General features: G+C 43.6%; 1 protein-coding gene across 1 annotated transcript in view; it reads right to left on the bottom strand.

The window, feature by feature from the left end:
- The window catches only part of ABCA4 (ATP binding cassette subfamily A member 4), a gene marked incomplete at its 5' end in the record, with an annotated part of 129497 nt that overhangs the window by 40723 nt on the left and 65436 nt on the right, over positions 1 to 23338 (bottom strand). The window contains 10 exons of the mRNA XM_081223844.1: positions 1494 to 1542; positions 1903 to 2108; positions 4870 to 4954; positions 6047 to 6240; positions 7187 to 7324; positions 7814 to 7953; positions 9107 to 9238; positions 10937 to 11111; positions 12874 to 12963; positions 15468 to 15533. Of these exons, the coding sequence (XP_081079970.1) occupies positions 1494 to 1542; positions 1903 to 2108; positions 4870 to 4954; positions 6047 to 6240; positions 7187 to 7324; positions 7814 to 7953; positions 9107 to 9238; positions 10937 to 11111; positions 12874 to 12963; positions 15468 to 15533 (1275 nt within the window). The remainder of the gene's footprint in view (positions 1 to 1493; positions 1543 to 1902; positions 2109 to 4869; positions 4955 to 6046; positions 6241 to 7186; positions 7325 to 7813; positions 7954 to 9106; positions 9239 to 10936; positions 11112 to 12873; positions 12964 to 15467; positions 15534 to 23338) is intronic.

The following is a 23338-nucleotide window of genomic DNA, read 5'->3' as shown; positions in this document are numbered from 1 at the left end:
GTGGCTTCTCTCGTTGCGGAGCATGGGCTCTAGGTGTGCGGGCTTCAGTAGTTGCAGCACACAGACTCAGAAGTTGTGGTGCACAGGCTTAGTTGCTCCACAGCATGTGGGATCTTCCTGGACCAGGGATCGAACCCGTGTCCCCTTCACTGGCAGGCAGATTCTTAACCACTGCGCCACCAGGGAAGTCCCAGGACCCAATTATTAAGAAGGAGTATTCTGTGCAGATTAAAGGCCCTGATTCTTGAATCCATCATAGCTTCTAATATAAATTAGCATGTTTTCATTCTGGTCTTGGTTAATGTAAGTTTTTGCCCTTCGGTGAGCTGAGGGAATTTAATTCCTGTGTCTACAAAGCTGGAAAGCAGACCTGGGCCCTGTGGTGAGTTGCTCCCACCCCCTCCAGAGCACTGCACCTTTCTCCCCACTCTGCCTGCATGGCCACCTCTTCTGGCTGCCACACAACCTAACTGGATCACGGCACATGTCTGGGCTGATATATTTGACTATTGTTAGTTCTAGGCATAGGTGGGATCACTTACAAAGGAAGATGAAAACCGTGATGTAGAGCTCGCACTGGAAACTAACAAAGAGGAAACAGTCTCTGCACAGGAAAATACTGTGATATGTTACACTGGGTAGAAAGAGGTAACCAATGGCAGGTGCCCAAGACAGCAAATGAGAATTGCCTCACAGCCTTGCCTCTGACCAGAAGAGAGGAAAATGGAATGGAAAGGGAGAAGCCAGGGAGAGCATTTTATCAGAGTGGGTGGATGCCTGTTGTTCTATCAGAAGTGGCCTGTGTTGCGGCAGGTAAGCTCTCCTGCATGTCCATCTCCCCATCCTCCACCCTCCACAGTAAAATCCACTGCACTCATGAGTGCTTCGTGTGGCTCTGAGATGTGGTAGAAATCACGGAAGGGGATGGTTGGTGGCTGGGCTCACACATATGGAAGAGAAACCCCCAGAATCCACAGCAATTATGGTCCCCACAGTTTCGAAGCTCTGCAGTGCACTAAATGAGGGCTCAGAATAATTGTATCTCCATCTCAAAGAGGCCAGGAGGCCCTAGCTGGCATCTGGGTTGTATTTACTGTCACCAATATCTCTAAGAACTCTGCAAGCTGTCACTCATGCAAGCAGGAGTGGATCAGAGGCCTGGTAGAGATAAGACTAGGAGATGAGGATGGTGATGTGGCAGGAACAGGAGACCAGGAAGTGGGGTGAGAAGCTTGGGGGTGGTGAAGCTCCCAGCCTGACCTCCTTAAGAATCCTGATTTCATCTAGAGTCTTCCCACCCAGATCTAATTCCATTTGTCTTTCCTTTGTCAATCAAAGGAATTGAGAGTGCAAAATGCCTGTTATTTTGGGGTCAGATGAAGGCGATGGAGGAGCGTTTGCCTGCTTTGTTGTTTTACGTGCTTTTCCTTAGGCTTTCAAGATAGAGCTTGTGGGTTTGGTAAGGGAACAAACTCCACACTCGGGTGCCATACCAGCAAACAGAGGTCCTGACTCACAATCCCCCGTGACCTTCAGAAAAATCTGTCAAGAAGGAAAAAAGAGAGAATTTGGTTTAGGCATTCCCACTCTCAGAAATCCAAGCTCAATTTTGTTGGGGACTGCTTCATCATAGGAAGAAAATACATTATGACTCTTTGTCTAAGAACATAGTCTTCTATAAATACAAAAGTGTATGTATACGATGACCACAACTATGTAAAATATGTGCGCATATGGACAAGGGCAGGAGGAAATAAGCCAAAAATGAAGATAGTTGCTACGCTTGGGTGAGGAATTATGGCTTTCTGCCTTTACAGAATTTCCCTTCTAGACTTTTGTGCTAGACTTTGGCAAAGAACCACCTCTTCTGGTACAAGCAACCACCTGGAATCTCTGCCTTACCTCTTCCAGGGGAGTGTCAGAAATTCCAAAACTGCTGAGCCCCAGGTCAGCCAGGGTCTCCTCCAGCTCTCTGAAAAGGCTGGCATATGCCCTCTGCTTGAAATTCTTATTTGGAAGAAGGAAGATGAGCTCTTGACCAACACATTCCACCAGCTTCGCCTCCGGAACATGGTGGCGAACCATATCCATCAGCTCATTCACATCCCCTAAGACAAGAAGAAAGGCTGACACCAACTCTGTTTTCCAGAACCTGGAAGACTGTGAACTTGCCCAGGTCCCCTACTTTCTTCTGCCTCTCATTTGAGAAAAGGGCATTTCCTTTCTCGGTAGTGACTCTTGCGGAGGAATAGCGCTCCATCATGTCTGTTTTTAGCTTAGCTGGCCCTGTGACAGGCACTGAAAGGGAGATGGAGATGGAAGCCAACCCCCCCCCCACACACACAACTAGCTGTGCAACCTTGGGGCGCTCATGTAACACTCCTGTGCCCGTTTTCTCCTTTGTTCAATCAAATGTTCTGTTCTTTACAAGCTATGCAACATTAGGGAGGTCATACCCTTGTTTCTTCATCTGTGTAAAGGGGAAAATAATGGCACCCACTTTATTGTTATTTGTGAGGCTTGGATGCGTTAATATGCATAAAACACTGAGAATGATGTGCCTGGCCCATAGATGAGTGTTAGCTGCTAGTGTTATCATGAACATCATCTCAAGTAAGAAAGCTCTTGTCATCAATGTTGTTCATTCTTAATCACCACAACCCTGAGAGAGTCAAAATTGCTTTCATTTTTTGGTCTGGCCCAAGGTATAGGGGACTTGCCCAATATGCACACTCGGCCTTGGTGACCAAGCTGGGTGAGAACTCCCCTTCCTAAATCACACACCCAGGCCTGGTCTGACTTTTGGGAGGCCTGCACCATTTCCCCTGGGATTGCATCTGCCTCCTCAAACAAACAAACAAACAAAACCCTTAATCCCCAGCTCACAGGAAATGCAGAAGGGGGTTGAGAAGCTGTGGAAATGGACCATGGGATGGAGTACAGGACAGCATGGGGTGTGGGGAAGTGTCCAGTACCAAGTATTCACCTGATACACTCATACCATCAGAATTGAATTTTATGCATGAGCATGTGTTACTTTAAAGTTAACAATCTAATTTAAAAATTTAAAGCATGCATTTAAAGAGACAGTTCCCTAGCACACTGTCTTGAGAGGCAGGTCAAAGGGGAAGGGATTCTGGGGACTCAGAGCCCAGGTCTTGTGTGTTTCTGCAAGCCATCCTCTCAGAGTCAGGATCATCCAATGAGTTCTTTTCCTTCTTTGTTTTAGAAATGACTCATGTGGAGGGATTTCATGGCTTTCAACCCAAATCCTTCTGCCTAGCTGGACTGGAAGGCTTGTTTTAAGTCAAATATGCAAATTAGGCTCAATTGTCTTCAGCTCTGAGATGACTTCATGCTGGGGCCGGAGGGCTCCTCACGGGAGGAAGCAGCTCTGCCCTAACAGCTCTCTAGGGGTCACGTTCATTGTTCTCTTAGGAAGGAAATCAAACCTGAAGCTGCTGGATTCCCAGGAATTGTGTCTTAGACGTGTGTGTCAGCCTTTCCAGCAGCAGTGCTTCAGGGCAGTAGGGCTTTCAGCGTCTGGCAGGGAGGTCTGCGAGTGTGTGTGGTATGTAGGTGTGTGTGTGTGTGAAAAGCCTTCCAAGGAGCTAATGGGGATTGAAATGATCTTCCTTCTCTTATTTCAGGTACAACTACTTACTGTGCTCCGCACCCTTCACAGCATCTCTCTTCTATTCAAAGAAAATAAACTTTTATTTAGAAATAAAGTAATATTTAAAAAATTCACCCCAGCCAGCAGGCTCTGTTTCCACCTTAACTTTGGCACACACAGTAATTAAAGGTATTTAAAAAAAAAAATTTATTCAGAAAGCAGAGAGGGGCCCATGGCAAGGCAGACTAGGAAAAAGACACAGAAATGTTCTAAAAAGATGTGTTCACGTTCACCACAGGTTCTGTCAGTGCGAAGAGAGGGTGGGAGAGTTAATATGATGCACCTCTGGGCATTTCCCCTCAGCTTTTAAGCGTGGTGCATAAATATTGTCTCGTTTTCTTGTTTCACCAGATTTTGGTTAGAAAAATATTTGTGCTAAGTAGGAAACTTTGTCTTTTCTTTGATAAGCAGATATTTTCCCCCTTCATTAACTTGGATCAGTACATAGGTTTAGTTTTGCTCCTACTTAGCAATATGGGAAGCGTGGTGTTCCAATTGTGAAGACACCCCGGGGAAAGGATGAGAGGCAAGCACTCAAGGAGAATGGAAAGAGCTGTTGACAAGCACTCTAGGGCAGGCGGTCAGGTCCTGCACGAGGAGTGCTTCTACAGCGAGAGCCTCTCTTTGGCATCTTCCTGGAGTGGAGGCACCCCTTATGAGGTTTGACACACTCTAATCCAAGCAAGAACCACTGGAAAACTGGGAAACTGAGAGGAAAGCTGGGAGTGTAACAGGGATGTGCGATATTCCTCAGATTTGGCATCTACACCGTGCAAACTGACTCTCTGGAAAAGTGCACGATGAGGGCTGTGCATCACTGTGCCTCCACTGTCGGGCTCCAGCTGGCACCCTTAGAACCCCTTCTCTCCAGACACTGAGGAATGTGGCTTGGAGCCAGGCAGGAGGACCCCAGGAATGGAGGCTTACTATGGGCAAGGGCAAGGAGTGAACAAAGACTGGATTCTTCATTAAAGGGAGAGGGCCCGTAGGTCCATGACTTTTAACATCCCTTTGGGAACGGAGGAAGAGAAAAAACTCAAAGAAGATGATGAGCAATTGGATGACTGTGGGCTTGAGAAACACACAGAGTGTTCTATTTGCTCCCATTGAAATGCACGACAGCCGGACACACCCAAAATACCCAGAGATGATCGCCAGACAAGAACTGAGGTACAGTCTGCCTGAGTCCTTACCATCCAAGACTTGTTCTGGAGTTATCTCATCAATGCAGGATGGACACCTGATGGAGAAACCCTTAGACGCACAGCTGCAGGTCCCCTACAACAGATGGACGTCAGTCATTTCTATAGCATCTCCCTGATACTGATTGAAGTCACCACCATGCTTTGTTTCTCACCCCAAGTGTAGTCAACACATTTTTCTTCACTGTTTTAATCTATTACTTCATCTGAACATTTTGAAGCTGTGGCTGTTTGATTTTGTTCTGCAGAGTGTGTGAATCAGGCACAGAGAGAACCTTGAAGGATCCCTTTGCCTTGTCATTATTTAAGTGAAAGCTATAGGTTGGCCTGTGCAAGACATTCTGCTTCTCCCTCCCTAGGGATGCATGCTGGGCTGTGGAAGTCTATCCAGGACTGGAAAACCCAGAAGCAGCCAGACACTTAAACTACAGGGGTCAGAGGCATAAATAATGCTACAATAAAATAAGCATGACAAAACAACTTGAATGTGAGCAATGCCTTTCTCAGTGAGCCCAAAGCACATTTATAATACTTTATCTCACTTATCTTCACCACATCCCCAAGAAGCAGAGAAGCAATTATCAGTTTCATTTTCTATGCGGAAAATACTCCACAACAATGAGGAATTAAGGAATTTGCCTAGGATGACACAGTTTGTTCACCTTGCAGCCCAGACTTGAACCTGGGGCTCCTAACATGCTGAGTTGGTCTCTGCTGCTGGTTGGTATTTTTTCACTTCACCATTTTCAGGTTATAGTTATCAGGGAATCTTTTTCTTAGCTTTCATTTACCAATGAAATTTGGGTTTAATTAGGGAACATAAATGTTGGAATGAAAAAAGGAACTTAAACAACTACTGCCCTTTAATTAGTGTAACCTTGCAGAATAAGTCACTCCCTTCTATGTTGCACCAAACCACATGTGTAGTTTAGGATTCTGGCCTATAATAATCAGAGGTCGTTTAAAACTAGTTGTTTTATTTGGGGTAAACCATCTCTGTAGGAGAGTTCAGAATGCCCTTTTATCAAAATCTACAAATGGTTCCAGAAACAAAGAGGTCAATTCTGCTGCCTGGAGTCTGATTTAGGTAGAAGTGTCCAGAACGACAGCACCACACTGTGCTTTCCTTCTCACCCAGGACAGGCTCTTTCCCTGGACAGACACAAACCTCACAGCCTCCCCCTTGGCTCTGGATGGTCTTCATCTTGCGCACCAAGGTTAAGTAGAAGCCTGTGCCAAAGCAGTTCTTTAGGAAGAGCGGGGTGCCGGAGCAGTAGAGCCGTCCCTGGGCTATGATGGCGATGCGGTCCCCGAGGATGTCGGCCTCGTCCATGTGGTGAGTGGACATGATGATGGTTCTGCCTGCAAGGGCAGGGGTCAGGGGAATCACCAGGCAGGCCTGGGCCAGGTGTGGATGGGAGAGGATGTATGGCAAGCTTCCCATTACATGGGTTGCAAAAACTGGGAGTTAATAAATAAAAACAAGTTTTCTGCAATAAAGTCTAGAATATTAGAATAAAAATGAAAACAGCTAACGTTTTTAGCATCCTGCATATTGTAAAGCACTGTTTCACAGATTATTTCTTCATTAGACATAGGACCTGATGCAAATAAATCACCATATATGGGACATGTTTATTATTGTCATTCAGCATCTTTTGAGTTCTATATGTATATTCTCTGGGTCATTAAGCACTGCATTTATAATCTTTGCAAAGAACACACACACACACACACACACACACACACACACACACTCTTTGATACCAGCTGGAGATGTCATTGAAAGAAAATGGTAATGAGGATTTCCAGGAAGGCAAATCGATTGCAGGATTGAACCACACCACCACTTTTACGGGCACTAGCTCTGCTTGCTGTCTCTTCTGGATCTGTACCCCTGGTTGCACGTGCCACGACAGAGGCGGAAATGTCACACTTTGAGACATCTCCATCTGCAGCAGTCCTCTGCAGCACTGAACACAGGCTCACTGCCCTCACACCTGGTTTCCAAGGGGGAATTTCACTAGAGCTGCTCCCATTGTTCCAGACAGAAGGGCTGCAGGTCGAGAGAACTTTCTAGAGCATTTTGGGAAGTAGGCTGCTTCATCAGTAACTCCCTGCTTGTACTTGTGTAAAATATCTCAGGAGGCTTCATCTAGAACTTAGACTCCCCCAAGCCAGTGACAAAGCCCCATCTGAGTATAGTTGTGGCCCTTACTATGCTGAGTTGCAAAATGCTAGGTGTGAGAGAGTGGAGAGCACCCATAAAGCCTCAGTGAGAGCACAGGCGATGCACAGTGGCCATTACCTGAGCGATATTTCAGGAGCAGGTCCCAGATTGAGCGCCTCGAGTAGGGATCCACCCCAGAGGTGGGCTCATCCAGAACCACCACCTTGGCATCTCCCACGAAGGCAATGGCAACGGACAGCTTCCTCTGCATGCCACCTAGAGGTACAAGGCGGCAGGGTCACGGGAGCTGTGGACAATTGGAAGAGAAGGGCCCAGGGCTGACCTCATAAGGAAGGTACCTTAGATCCAGCAGCAGCTTGTGGCTGCCTCCTTAGATATTCATACAGTGTCCAAAACTCTAGTGGTACAGGCCTCACAATTCAGGAAAGAAAATACCTGCCTCCTAGGATCAGACCATTTGAAGACTGTTCTCACCTTTGAGTTCAAACATATAAACATCAGAGCAAATACAGCCCAGGCTGCTGCAAGATAGTGTTTCATGTGGGAAATAATCCAGAGGTGGGTTGGTCTTAGATGGTCAGAATAACTTTATAGAATGTTCCAACCCTTAGGAGCTCTCCTGTTATAAGCCTAAGAATACACACATGTACACACACATGCACACATGCATATGCACAAGGCCCTGTGCACTGGGAAACCATGGATATGCCATCTGAAGCCCTGTCTTTTCCCAACACCAAGCACCTGAGAGATGCTGAGCTTCTTCGTTCCTCTTGTGGTGGAGGCCTGTGTCCTCCAGCATGGCTTCCATCTCCAGCTGGGCCTCCTCCCAGGACCTCCCTTTCAGCTGTGCGTAGAATAGGATGTGTTCAGCCACTGTGAGACTATGGGGACGGGGCAATGAGAAAGGCAATGTGCTCAGCAATTCCACTTCTAGCAATTTACCTCATAGAAATAATTAAAGATGAGCACAAAGATTTAGCAATCATGATGTTCATTGTGGTGTTGTTTATAATAGAAAAATGAAACAAAATACCAACCCCGCCAAAATATCTAAGACAGCTTAAATAGCACATTATACGATGGAATAGTATGTACACATTAAAACTTATTGCATAGAAGAATATGTAATAGCACGAAAAGATGTTCATGATATCTTAGGTTTAAAAAAGCAATCACATTTAGAAAAACAGGTTACAAAATGGTATGCAGAGTTTTATTCTCCTTTATAATTTTAAAGTATATATGTATATCTATACATGTATAAGAGAAAAATTATATATCAAGGTGTTAACAGTGGTTTTCTATGGCTGGTGAAATTACAGGTGACTTTTATTTTTTGTTTTGATCTATATTTCCTTCCTTCCTGTCTTCCCTCCTTCTTTGCTTCAATGACTGTATACAACTTTTTAGATAAGAAATAAAAGTTTGGGAAAAAAGCAACTGAAAAGCTTCCTCAAAAGTCAGTTTTGGGGCTTCCCTGGTGGTGCTGTGGTTGAGAGTCCGCCTGCCAATGCAGGGGACACGGGTTCGTGCCCCGGTCCGGGAAGATCCCACATGCCGCGGAGCGGCTGGGCCCGTAAGCCATGGCCGCTGAGCCTGCGCGTCCGGAGCCTGTGCTCCGCAACGGGAGAGGCCACAACAGTGAGAGGCCTGCGTACCGCAAAAAAAAAAGTCAGTTTTTAATGCCTGGCTGAAGAGGAAAAAAGGAATGATGGTCTCCTCCGTGGTCCCTGAAAGGGACCAGACTTCTGGGCAAGTACTGAGCAAGGGGCCCCGGGACCAGCCACCCTGACAGGGGGAAGGCAGCACCACTCTTCTGAGCAGGAAGACCTCAGCTCTGAGTGCCAGAGGCACAGTCACAAGCATGTCTCATTGCAAGCAGGACAAAGGACCCCGAATGTGGGGGAAGCCAAAGAAGAGTACTGCCTTCTGCCCCCAGAGCTGGCATCCCTCAGCTGCGCTCTAGAGAACATGTTGTTGGAGGGCAAGGTGAGGTTAGGGCATGGGGAGGGTCTCAGTTCCTGTTCTACTTACTGGTGGAACAGGATGTTGTGCTGTGGACACATGCCAAGGCTCTGCCGGATAGCATCCAGGCTGGTTTCAATGTCCTTTCCCCTAATGAGCACAGTCCCGGATGTCGGTGGCAACAGACCCGTCAGGATGGACCTGCCAAACGCAGGAGTCAGTGGTTGAAAGACTGGCTTTTAGGAAGGCCTCGGGACAGCAGCCTCCACCCCAGGGTCGGTGATTCTGCCCCTCAATCAAACCCCAACCATCATCAGCTGCAGGAACCAAGTTTCCTGTATGGGGCTTATTAGCACCAGTGTGTACGTCCAGGCCCCTAGGAGGATGAGCACATCCGCCTCCCTTCTCTGCTTCACTTATTTCCTAGTTCTTTCAGGCAAGCACTGATGGATGTACACTGATTCCCAGCTGTAGAATGCTCACTTGCAGCCGGAGATCCCTCCCCAACTCAGCCATCACAGCTCCTGGCGCTGTAGGGGGCTCAGTTAAAGGTATCCAGCCCATGGGTCCAAGTTTTGCCTGATGTCACCATTATGAAAGGCAAGGTCTTATTGAGAAGCCCAAGCGTTCAACATGTATTTGTTGATTAACTGATTAAACCCAGGCCTGGGAATCATCACCACAATAATTTTGGATCCAAAATAATAAAAAGCCCAATAGCAATGTTGATTTATTTTGTAAAATGGGAAATGACGACTCTCACCTCATGGGGTTTTTTGGGAGGATTAAATATAGTTAATACCTGTAAAGCACTTAGAACAGTGCCAGAATAAAGGAAGACTCAAAAATATTATATTACTTTTATTAAACGTTGTGTTCCAGCCACCAGGGGACATTGCATTTCACATTCGTGACGTAATGTGTTTGCCTTTGGGGTCCTGAACAGGGCTTGGGGCTCTCTGACCATATTAGTTAACAAGGAGAGAAATCAGCTAACCCTCCCAGCTCTGTCCCTGAGCCAGATACAATCTCAGGCTCTCTGAACTGGCCTGTTGATCAACCACTAGAGGGAAACAGAACCAAGTATGATGGCACCAGCCCCACATTCCATTCACGCTGAACCGCCCTCAGAGAACATTCCAACGCAGGGTGTACACAGCTGTTCCTTCCTGGGGCTCTCTAAGAAGCCAAAGGACTTGATGACTGTGTTCATATGGGTTCCCTGCCCTGCTGCTCCTCGGGAAACCTTAGCTGGCCCTGTTCTCCTTCGCAGCAGATGATGCTCAGGGCCCTTAGAAAAGTGAGGGGAGCTTCCTGACCTGAGGAGTCCATGCAGAGCCTTCATCTTCCCTGAACTTAGTTTTCAGCTGCCAGGCAGTAACCCCACAGCCCCTTTTTAACTTTCTCCAGAACTACCACCAACCCTCATAGGTAGGAAAAGGGATGCTCTCTGAAAGGAAATAGCACTCTACAGACAGAGGGCATGTGATGGTGGTGGCCATGACTTTATCATCACCATCATGAGGGTAATGCTGGGGAGGCTGGGGGTAGGGAGCCCGGCTCGCAGCATCAAAGACAAGAGACAATTTTGGGAGGACCTGGCTCTTGCCCCCAGGGAACCATTACAACTTGGTGACCTTGGGAAAGTCACTTCAGCTCTCTGGATGTCCACTTCCCTGGCACAAAGTGGGCAATAAACTTACTACTCCACCTCTGTCTCCAATTTCATGTGAGGATCCAATAAAACAATATACGCGAATAAGCTTTGAAAACTGCATTGTGCTTAACACCTTCCTGGGACACAAATATTGGCACATTTTTGTCACTAAAATTCAATGGGAAAGAATAGACTGAAGCTAAAAGAGGAAGAAGAGAGCCAGAAAATGACTGGAGACTCACAAGGTCGTGGTTTTCCCTGCTCCATTGTGACCGAGGAACGCGGTGATCTGGTTTTCATAGAAGGTAATGTTAAGACCGTCCACAGCTGGTCTGCCATGGGGCTCAAAAATCTTTACCAGATTCTTCACACACACCCCGGGAACCAAGCCTGGGAGCTCACGTTCAAAGAAGGAGTCTTGTTGGAAAAAATGAACACGATGTAACAATGCCTTAGTGTACACATTTCCCAAGGTTCTTTCTTCAGACTATTGTCTTCTGCCCCCATGGCTTTAGCTATGACCTTTGTAAGGACGACTACAGAATAATAATGGTAATAATAGTGGCCAACATTTATTGAAAGGTTACTCTGTGCCAGGCATTATTTCAAGTGCTTTATATGGATTTCCTCATTTCACCCTTACTACAGCCCTAGGGGAATAGATATTACTGTGCCCATTTCTATTACTGAGGAAACCTAAGGCACAGAGACATCAAGAGTCCAATCAAGGTCACATGGCTTATGAGTGGCAGAGCTGGGATTCAAACCCAGACTGCACTCACTGTCTGTATGGAGAGTTAGCCCTAAGCTCAGCCTTCAATCCCAGGTCCTCATTTCGGATAGTTTGCTGGGCATTTCCTCATGGATTTCTTGTAACAGCTCAGGCTCCTCCTTTTCTCCCCCAAACAACATTTTCCTTCAGACTGTCCTATGTTCATTCTTGGAGCTGCCATTCTCCTAGTCACCTTGGCTCACATCTTTGGGCCAACTCTGACTAAAACTGAATTCTTGCTCCTCAGAACTCCAGAGTTTCTCCAGTTAGGGTGGGACAGTCCACTCTTCTTCACTATTGTCCCTCAAACTCTGTCCCTCCACTTTTCGACTTCCACACCCCCCTACGGTGTGAGGTCCACGTGGTGTTCACTTCTGCCTGTCCTCCAGTCTCTCCCTGCTTTAGTTCACTCTACACAGCGTCACTTAATTTGTCATCTTAATATTGTAGTTCTGAGCACTTACTCCCCTGCAAAAAAAAAAAAAATCCCATTGCTTCTTCTCTCTGTGCCTCCTGGTCTCGCCTAAAACTGAGATGGGACCAGTCCCCAACCCCCTGATTTTGGTCTTGGAATTACACTCTGGGAGGAGGGTCTTCCCACAAGTTCTGCTGACTGGAAACCACAGGAGCCACAGGTCTCTGACCTCAGCTTTGTGAAATGGCACCTGGGATGGACCAGAGGCATGGAGGCTGGACCCTCTCATGCAACATCAGGTGAAGTCCAGAGGCCATGGTGCCTCTCTAAACCCAGGGTGAGGATAGCAAGAGCATTTAGTATCCACAGAGAAATTCATATGCTTAAGGAATAGAGAACATGGTGGCGGGGAGTACAGAACTGGTTCAAGAGGGAAGGTAAGGGAGGCAAAGGCCAGGGGAACACTTGCAAACTTAGTCCATGGGTTGAGGAGTTATTAGGTAACTTCCACGGTCAGGAAAGGCTTTTGATGGCTTGAATGAATGGACTTCTAGATTTGTAAACCACGAATGAAATGTAGTCAGCTCCTTTAGACTCTTTCCCCCTGTGCACAGGAGCATTTATTTTTGTCTTTCCTTATAGCTCATATCCGCTTTGAGACCTAGTGACCCAAGTTATTGTTCTTGCTAAATCCTCGGAAGTCAGCACATTTGTGCAATTCACTTGGGGTTTGCCTAACAAGGGCACAAACACACCACATACTTTGGATTTGCTTTCTCCAGGAAATATGCGTTAATGTCTGGCTGGACCATTCATTCCGCACATGTGCAGCTGGACCCTTGAGAAGGTATTAGGTTTAACCCTTGTCAACAAAGACAGTCAGTTTCCTGGGTTCCATTTCACCCCAGTCATGAGGTGTTTTACTCCGGCCCTGTGCAGTGTTCTGAGCCTTTTCCTTGCCTCTGTTCTGCATTCTTTATTGAGGTTTTTACCATTTATTCCTGCTGGGTGTTCTGGGTCCTCCATTTCCTCTGTTATGGGTTCCGTCTTTTCCAAGGCCCTTTCTTCTCTGGTTGAACACCCTGCACCAACCAGAAGCCACTGTTACTCTCCTGGTGAGACATGAGAATCAGGAAAGGCAGGAAAGGAGGGGAAAAGAAGGCGGAGCAGAGTTTCCTACCATAGCTGGAAAACACAGTTCCCTCAGAAGGCCAAGTTGGCACTGCCAGGACAAGCCCCGAGCAAGGCTTTGCCAACCTCTGACCTGCGGGACTGTGAAGTTCTGGCATGGCTGGAAGGGCCTCCCAGCTGGCTGATTTGGCAGCCTTTGCTGAGCCCAGAGGGAGTTTTGTAACAGGAGTTTCACACATCCTCTTAAAATGCCAGGAGGAGCCCACAATGTCAGACATTGTGATTAAAAAAAAAAAAATTAACTTTGAAATGGGTTAATTTTCTTTAGCTCGTTAACAGTATTTTTCACTCCAATCCAAAACATGTCAAAGTCATGGTGAACCTTGAGTAAAAGTCCATTCAAGCTGATATGATGGGCAGCCAGACTGAGACATCGTTTACCTGAGAAATCTACTTTTATGGGCATTCATGTATTTGGAGATTAATACCAGAGTTGAATCTGGTTGACGTACAGGCTTGCACAAATTGTGAATTGCGGTATAAACACACAAATGTTCTCACACTCACACATACACCTACCTCCCCCCACACCCCCAAAGAGGCACTTTTTGTAAACTTGGCATTTGGTTTAAAAGGATATCAGGACATCCTGAAAGCGGAAGAGAAGCAGGAAAGCAAGCCAGCCAGAGAAGAAAGCAGGGGCAGGAGGAAACCATTGTTGCCAAGCATCTAAAGGCTCTGGCCTCAAGTGCACATACATGAGCAGGGTGAATTTTTCAATGCTGCAGCCAACCAGGGCCTCTCTGTCCACACCGCTGCCTGTAGATTTGCAGGCTGTGTGGTGGAGGGGCAAGTAATGGGCCTGGTGGTCAGGGACCGGCCCCCTCCAGTACTTCTGTTTTCTGAAGGACTTTTAAATCTATTGTCCACAGTTCCTTTGATCTCTTTACTAGCTATCATACTGCATTAATGTGTAATAATAAAATAGCAGGGGGAGATATTCTTCTAGTCACTGGATTGAGTTCCTTGCCAGGAAATGTATGTCCCAGTTCCAGATTTTGTCCCAAGTGAACAATGGGAACTGGGTAAGACACTGGATATCTCTTGGACTCCATGTCTTCATCTGTGAAAGGAGGGGTTTCGGTGGAAAAACTCACCTCTTTTCTAATTTTAGAGAAATTTAGGAATCTATTTCAGTCTAGCCTGTGAGACAGGTGAAAAATATTTGGCTTCTGTTGGCAAAAATATGACTCATTTTTAAAGGAGCACATTTGTCTTAAGATTTCTCTTTTCTTTTTTTTTTTAGAGGCAGCATATCTGCTGAGATTATAGAGGGGAAAAAATGCCCACAAGTCCTGATATTCATTGAAATTAGAAACATTCCAGGAGCAGACTTCTGTGTTGAAAATTCCCATTTATGATGGGTTATAACTTTATTACAGTGGAAATTTAAAAGTTTATAGATAGACAATACAGACAGACAAGCCAACATAATGGAAAAAAACAAACAAACAAACTGAGCTATTGAAGTGCTGTTTGTTTGAACCATTAAAAAAAAGGCAACCCCCCCCCACCCCAAAACTTTTAAAGGTCCTAGGCTAATCGCCTAGAGAAAACAAACATCTATCTTAGTGCTTAAAGGATAAATCCTGGCCCAGGCCCGATAGCACAAAGTAAAGAGCAGGTAGGTGAGGAACAAACAGATTGGAAAGCATTTCCTTTGCTTCCAGAAACTCCTAGCTCCAGGGGAGTCCCCAGCTCTCAGCTCTGGAATTTCTCTGCCTCCTCATACCTCACAAGAGTCTGTGGTTTCCCCCCAATTCTAGAACTCTCCTTTGGCCTCCTATCCTATTCAGGAGGAAAGGTAAACTTTATCTAGGATGCATTCTGGGCAAATGTCCTTTTATCCCTCTTTCCCAACCAGAGGAAAGACCAATACTAAGAGTATCTGGGAGTATTTGCCTTAAGATCACAGCTCTGCCCTGGCCTCCAGATGGGCCCTTACTTAGGGAAAATAAATTCATTTATATTTGAAAAAGTAGAGAGGAATAAAAAAGCAGATGAGGGGAGGCAGCAGAAGACGAATGTAAAGATTCCTCTATGATTCTCTGGATCTGTTTGCTTTAAACTGAGAAGCTGCAAAACTTATTTGCACCCTGAAGTGGTTTGGCCTTCTTTTAAGAGTGTGCTTTAATCTACTGGGCATGACCAGGACTCAGGGGTTTATCAATGCTCAGCCATTACCCTGGCCCAGTGACTCACAAAATATGGGCTCCCAGAGGCTGTGATGCTACACCAAGGAGCAGAGCCCCCAGCAGACAGCTAACTAATCAGGAATCTCACACTTCATGTAAGAGCCACCTCTACAACGCACACACATCCCATGCAGAGCCAAAGGAGCTAATTTCAAACATTCATTTTTCTTTTTTTAATTAAAAAATTTAAAATAACTTACCTTCACCACCTAGCCAATAAGACTCTTGTAGAAGGAAGTACCAAGGAAGTGGGGTTCCATAGTCCCCTAAAAATAGATAGGCAAATAAAGAGAAAAAGCCTAAGTAGTTCCACCTTACCACAGTTGTATAAGATCTAGAATTTATCTACCTGAACCCCAGATTGTAACTGTAGATATTTATAGTTCATAAGCATTACGTGGCTATCCACATGCTTCCACTAAGACTACTTCTTCTAATATGTTTTAATTCAAAAGGTCATGTTTTGGGGGTGAAACTGGCAACACTAAGACTGATGATCTTGGCTGACATTAGTTTTCTAAGAAAAAAGAATCTAAGCATACCCCCCTTTTTTCACATATTCTTATTCTATTTTATTGTTATTTTTTTTAAATATAAATTTATTTATTTATTTATTTTTGGCCTCGTTGGGTCTTCATTGCTGTGTGCGGGCTTTCTCTAGTTGCCGCGAGCAGGGGCTACTCTTCGTTGTGGTGCACGAGCTTCTCATTGCAGTGGCTTCTCTTGCTGCAGAGCATGGGCTCTAGAGCGCAGGCTCAGTAGTTGTGGCACATGGGCTTAGTTGCTCCATGGCATGTGGGATATTCCCAGACCGGGGATCAAACCCATGTCCCTTGCTTTGGCAGGCGGATTCTTAACCACTGAGCCACCAGGGAAGTCCCAAGCATACCCCTTTTCAACAGTTACCAGATAATAATAATAATAATAATAATGATAATCACTAACATTTGTTGAATGCTCTTTCTGTGTCAGACATAACTGTAAGTGCTTTCTATGTGCTAAATAATTTAATCTTCAGAACAACACAAGGGGATAGGTAGTATTACTACTCTTGTCAATAAGGAAATTAAGGCACACTGAGTTTGAAGCATCTGCCCAAGGTCACAGCTAATTTAATAGAGGTGCAAGAATTCCAACATAGGTAGTCTGGTTCTAATACCACTGATCTTAACCACCCCATCCTACTGGATCCGCCTGGGTTTCAAGGAAAAACTCCCAAATTTCTAGTCCAGTTCTCTTAGCAGGCTTTGCTGCCTATAAATGTTGAGTTTGTGAGAACACAATCTTTGCTTATTTAATAGTTATCCTGTGTTTCATGGCCAATGCTAGACTGTAAGCTCCTCGAGGGCAGGCTTGTGTCAGTCTTTCCCACTCCTTTTTTCTCAGAACCTGTGCTGCTGAGCCTAACACATTGGTGCTGCTTAGTACATAGGGGTTGAACATATTAAAGCCTTAGGTTGGCTAAAATAAAGCTCTTGAGAATTCGCAAATTTTATTTTCAATCTAATATGCACTTATTATATCTCTCTCTAATGGCCCAGTGAGACAGAAAAAAATGGAGGCTGAGAAAGGTCAAGTGTATTTTTCAAATTCATCTTATGGGTTGAATTGTGTCCCTTGGTCCCCCTCCTCCCTGAAACAAGATATGCTGAGGTGTGTGGTAGAATACAAAATAATACTTGGTCTTTGTCCTCATTTCCTGGCACAGGGCTCCTAAAACCATTGGAGAGTCCTGAGTGATAGGAGTGCCTTTTGTTATTCATAATAGTTCATTATTAGTGTGAAGAAATGCAAGAGATCATTGTGCATGGAATTTGTATTCTGCAATTTTACTGAATTTTTAAATTAGTTCTAACAGTTTTTTTGATGGAGACGTTAGGGTTTTCTCTATATAAAATAATGTCATCTACAAATGTTACAGTTGTACTTCTTTCCCAATTTGGATGCCTTTTATTTCTTTTTTTGTCTGATTGCTGTGGCTAGGGCTTCCAATACTATGTTGAATAGAAGTGGCGAACGGGCATCCTTGTCTTGTTCTTGATCTTAGAGGAAAAGCTTTCAGCTTTTCACTGTTGAGTACGGTGTTAGCTGTGGGGCTGTCACACATGGCCTTTATCATGTTGAGATATGTTCTCTATGTACCCACTTTGCTGACAGATTTTATCATAAATGGATGCTGAATTTTGTCAAGTGCTTTTTCTGCATCTACTGAGACGATCATATGATTTTTATGTTTCATTTTGTTAATGTGGTCTATCACATTGATTGATATGTGGACATCGAACCATTCTTGTATCCCTGGATAAAATGCCACTTGATCATGCGTTATGATCCTTTTAATGTATTATTGAATCTGATTTTCTAATGTTTGTTGAGGATTTTTCACCTTTATTCATCAGGGATACTGGCCTGTAGTTTTCTTTTTTTGTGGTGTTTGGTTTTGCTGTCAGGGTAATGTTGGCCTTGCAAATTGTGTCTGGAAGAGTCTTCTTTCTTTTTTTTTTTGGTGAGTCTAACTAAAGTTTTGTCAATTTTATCCTTTCAAAGAACCAGCTCTTAGTTTCATTGATCTTTCCTATTGTCTTTTTAGTCATTTCATTTATTTCTGCTCTAATCTTTGTTGTTTCTTTCCTTCTACTTTGGGCTTCTATTTTTCTTCTCTTTCTAGCCTCTTGAGGTGTAAAGTTAGGTTGTCTATTTGAGACTTTACTTGTTTCCTGAGGTAGGCATTCATTGCCATGAACTTCCCTCTTACAACTGCTTTTGCTGCATTCCATAAATTTTGGTATGTAACATTTCCATTTTTTATTTGTCACAAGGTATTTTTTTATTAATCTGATTTCTTCTTTGACCCATTGGTTATTTTAGCATGTTGTTTAATCTTCATATGTTTGTTAATTTTCCAGTTTTCTTTGTATAATTAATTTCTAGTTTCATACCATTGTGATCAGAAAAGTTGCTTAATACGATTTAAACCCTCTTAAACTTAAGACTTGTTTTGTGGCCTAACATATGAGCTATGTCAGAAAATCTTCCATGTACTCTTCAGAAAAATGTTTATTCTGTTGCTTTTGGATGGAATGTTCTGTAAGTATCTGTTAAGTCCATCTGGTCTAACATGTTGTTTAAGGCCAATGTTTCTTTATTGATTTTCCATCTGGATGGTCTATCCATTGATGTAAGTGGGATATTAAAATCCACTACTATTATATTTCTGTCTATTTCTCCTTTTAGGTCTGTTAATATTTGCTTTACAAATTTAGTGCTTCTATGTTGGGTGCATAAAAATTTACAAATGTTATATCCTCTTGTTGGGTTGACCCCTTTATCATGATGTAATGCCTTCCTTCATCTCCTATTACAGTCTTTGTTTTGAAGTCTATTTGTCTGATATAAGAATAGCTATTTTGGGTCTCCATTTCCAAGGAATATTTTTTCCCATCCCTTCATTTTCAGTCTTTGTTTGTCTTTATATCTAAATTGTGACTGTTGTAGGCAGCATATAAATGGGTCTTGTTGGTGTTTTTCTTTATCCATTCAGTTACTCTATGTCTTTTGATTGAAGAATTTAGTCATTTACATTTAATTATCGATAGGAATGTGCTTATTGCCATTTTGTTAACTGTTTTCACTGTTTTTGTAGTTCCTCTCTGTTCCTTTCTTCTTCTTTATTCTCTTTGTAGTTTGATAACTTTCTTTAGTGGTATGCTTAGTTAGATTCATTTCTCTTTCTCTTTTAGGTACTCATTATAAATTTTTGTAGTTACCATGAGGCTTACATATAAAAACATATACCTGTAACAGTTTGTTTTAAGTTGATAACAACTTAAGTTGATCCCATTCTAAAGCTCAACATTTTTACCCTCCCCTCCACATTTTATGTTTTTGATGTCACATTTTACACCTTTTCTTCTGTGTATTCCTTAACAAATTATTGTCATCAGTTATTTTTACTACTTTTGTCTTTTAACCTTCCTACTAGCTTTATAAGTAGTTAATCTACTACCTTTACTATATATTTACTTTTCCAGTGATATTTATTCTTTCACGTTACTAATTAGCACCCTTCCTTTTCAGCTTAAAGGAGTCCCTTTAACATTTCTTATAAGGCCAGTTTAGTGATGATGAACTCCTTTAGCTTTTGCTTGTGGAAAATGCTTTCTCTCTCCTTCAAGTCTGAATAGTAACTTTGCCAGAGAGGACTTTTGGCTGGAAGTTTTTTGTTTTGTTTTGTTTTCTTATAGCACTCTGAATATATTGTGCTACTCCCTTCTAGCCTGCAAAGTTCGTGCTGAAAAATTTGCTGATGCAGGGGCTCCCTTGTACATGACAAGTTGTTTTTCTCTTGCTCCTTTTAATATTCTCTCGTCTTTAGCCTTTGACATTTTAATTATAAAGTGTCTTGGTGTGGGTCTCTTTGGGTTCATCTTTTTTGGAACTCTCTGGGCTTCCTGAATCTGAATGACTATTTCCTTCCCCAAGTTAGGGAAGTTTTCAGCCATTATTTCTTCAAATAAGATTTCTGTCCCTTTCTCTCTTCTCCTTCTGGGAGGCCTATAATGTAACTGTTAGTCTATTTGATATTATCCTGTAAGTCCTTTAAGCTATCTTCACATTTTTAAAATTCTTTTTTCTTTTTGCTACTCCGATTGAGTGAGTTCCATTGCCTTGTCTTTCAGTTGACTTATCCTTTCTTCTGCTTCATCTGGTCTATTGTTGAGCCCCTCTAGAGTATTTTTCAGTTAGTTATTGCATTCTTCAGCTCTGTGACTTCTATTTGATACCTTCTTATATTTTCCATCTCTTTGTTGAAGTTCTTGCCTTGTCCATCTATTCCTCCCCAGTTTGGGTGAGCAGCTTTATGACCATTACTTTGAACTTCTATCACGTAAATTATTTATCTCCATTAAGTTATTTTTTTCTGAAGTTTTATCTTGTTCTTTCATTTGTAACATATCCCTCTGTTTCTTAATTTTGCTTGACTCTCTGTGTTGGCTTCTATACAGTAAATGAAACAATCACTTCTCCCAGTCTTGAAGGAGTGGCTTGATGTAGGAGATGAAACTTTTTGTTCAGCCCTACCAAGCTCTAGTTGTCCCTCAAACCTCTGTGTTTGTCCAAGCAACCAATTATATTTTTAATAGCTCCTGGTAGTTGAGGATGTACCAAGACCTGTCAGTGTCTCACAGAGGAGGATATCAGCACCTAGATGCCAGGTGACTGGAAGCCAGACCCTTGGGCAGCAGCTTTTATAAGTATGCAAATGTATACAGTCCTAAGAGGCCACAAATATAAGTCTCACTGGTCACCAGAGCCAGATGATCTGGAGGTGTCCCCTGGGTGACAATCACAAAAATCCAGGCTCCAGACAAGTGCATAAACTTCTTTCTGGGAGATACTAGTGAGCTGGAGTACAGCAGTGTGAGAGTGCCAAGATGGCATCCACAGCCTGTGCTCCTTGAGAGCAGCTCTGTAGGCCACTAAATATGTGCCAAACCTGAAGCCTTCTCCTCAGTCCAAAGCTCCAGGACAAGCAAAGCAGCCCCTCACAGAAAGATTGGTGTGTATTCCTCAGTCCACTGTCTGTGCAGTGCCCTGTGGGTGGTAGCTTGCCAAGAACCATCCTTCTGATTGCCACAGTCCATGGAATCCAAGAACCCAAGCTACTCCAGCCTCAGAGTCAGGCAATCAAGGGATGTCCTCTGGATGTCAGCTGCAAAAATCAGGTGCCACATGCATGTAAAGATCCCTTCCAGGAGACACTGACGCTCTGGAGCATGGCAAAGGGAGAGCACAAAGATAGTGCCCATGCTCCGAGGATCGGAAGGGGTTAGAGTTAACCCCGAGACACATGTTTAATTAGAAACCTATCCCTTAGGCCACAATCATGAGGATTAGCTAATAGGCCTTCTTCACAGAAAGACTTAGCTCCTGAGTCTGTTGCCTCTTACTGTGCCCTGGTGGTGACAGCTGTTTAAGAACCCTTTCTTCATTGATTACAGTCCTGTGGGATCCACTAGCATAAGCCCCACTGGCCACCAGAGTCAGGAGATATAAAGGTGTCCCCTGGCAGCAGTCACAAAAACCAGGTCACCAGATAGGGGTATGAGCTCCTTTCTGGGTGACACCAATTATTACAGTCCCAAGTGACCAGGAACACAAGCTCCCCTAGCCTTCAGAGCCAGGAGATGAAGAGGTATCTCCTTAGAGGCAGTCACAAAAATCAGGGCATGAGATATGTGTAAAGGCTTCTGTCCAGGAGACACTGGTGCTCTGGAGCAAGCAAAGGGAGAGCACAGAGATGGCACCCTCCAGTCTCTGTCCACAGAGAGTATTCCAGCAGGCTACCAGATGTGTGTGTTAAATTAGATACCTGCCCCTCAGGCTAACACTTTAGTAAAAGTAGGTGAGTCTCCTTCACTTTAAGTCTGGACTCAATCAGCTGGGCCCTGGACAGGTGAGTATGAGCACATACGCCCTTTAAGTGGCATTTCTTAGATTGCTACCATCTTGTGGGTCTCAGGATGTGAGCCCTGTTGGTTTTCAAAATTAGATTTTTTGGGGGCTCATATCTCAAGTGCATGTCTTAAAAGTTGGGATGACTGATGTGGGGTTTGAACACTTTGTTCCTCATGGAGAAGCTTTGGGTTCTGAGATCCCTCCTGGTTGTGGGTCACTGTGCCAAGAGTGGGGCTTATGGTGAAATTGTGACCTAGGCTCTCCTACCCACTTTGATGTGTTTTTCTTCTTCTTTGCCTGATGTGTAGCCATCACTCAGCTAGAATTTAGTTTTTTTTTAAAGAGGAAATTGTTCCATATGTAGCTGCAGACTCACTTGTCTATGAGGGGAGGTGAGTCCAGGATCTCCCTACACTGCCACCTTCTGAAGAATTTGAACAGAGGGTTGACACCATCTGACCTAGATTCTGAAAGGATCTCTCTGAACATGGTGTGGAAAACAGACTGGTAGGAGATGATGACAGAAGAAGGAGGCTTGGACTGGGAAGGTTGTGTAGAGTTGGTGACAAGGGATCAGATTCTGAATCTGTTTCTAACGTCAAGCCAACAGCATTCACTGATGGATTTTTGGTTCCTGGGCTTAAGTTTCAAATGCGGGTTCTGAGAGTCCAAGTTGAAAGACCTTAGAAAGAATAAGATTTTTTTGAAAATTGAAGTAGAACGTTGCGTTAGTTTCTGGTGAACAGCAAACTGATTCAGCTATATATGTGTGTGTACATACATACATATACACACACACACACACATATATATATATACTTTTTAAGATTCTTTTCCATTATAGGTTATTATAAGATACTGAATGTACTTCCCTGTGCTATACAGTAAGTCTTTGTTGTTTATCTATTTTACACATAGCATTGTGTATATGTTAACCCCAAACTCCTAATTTATCTCTCCCCACCCCACCCTGTTATCACCTCTGGTATCATAAGTTTGTTTTCTATGTCTGTAAGTCTATTTTTGTTTTATAAATAAGTTCATTTGTACCATTTTTTTTAGATTCCACATATAAGCAATATCATATGATATTTGTCTTTGTCTGACTTATTTCACTCAGTATGACAATCTCTAGGTCCATCCATGTCACTGCAAATGGCATTATTTTCTTCTTTTTTATGGCTGAGTATTATTCCACTGTATATATGTACCACATCTTCTTTATCCATTCATTTGTTGATGGACATGTAGGTTGCTTCCATGCCTTGGCTACTGTAAATAGTGCTGCTTTGAATACTGGGGTGCATGTATCTTTTCAAAGTATAGTTTTCTCCAGATATATGCCCAGGAATGGGATTGCTGGATTATATGGCAACTATATTTTTAGTTTTTTAAGGAACCTCCATACTGTTTTCCATAGTGGCTATATAAATTTACATTCCTACCAACAGTGTAGGAGGGTTCCCTTTTCTCCACACCCTCTCCAGCATTTTTATTTATAGACTTTTAAATGATGGCCATTCTCACTGGTACCTCACTGCAGTTTTGATTTTCATTTCTCTAATAATTAGCAATGTTGAGCATATTTTCATGTGCCTATTAGCCATCTGTA

The sequence above is a fragment of the Mesoplodon bidens genome (assembly GCF_964165515.1).
Source record: "Mesoplodon bidens genome assembly, chromosome: 2".
Lineage (NCBI taxonomy): Eukaryota > Metazoa > Chordata > Mammalia > Artiodactyla > Ziphiidae > Mesoplodon > Mesoplodon bidens.
The sequence above is the reverse complement of the archived record's forward strand: the minus strand, read 5'-3'. Positions and strand labels throughout refer to the sequence as shown.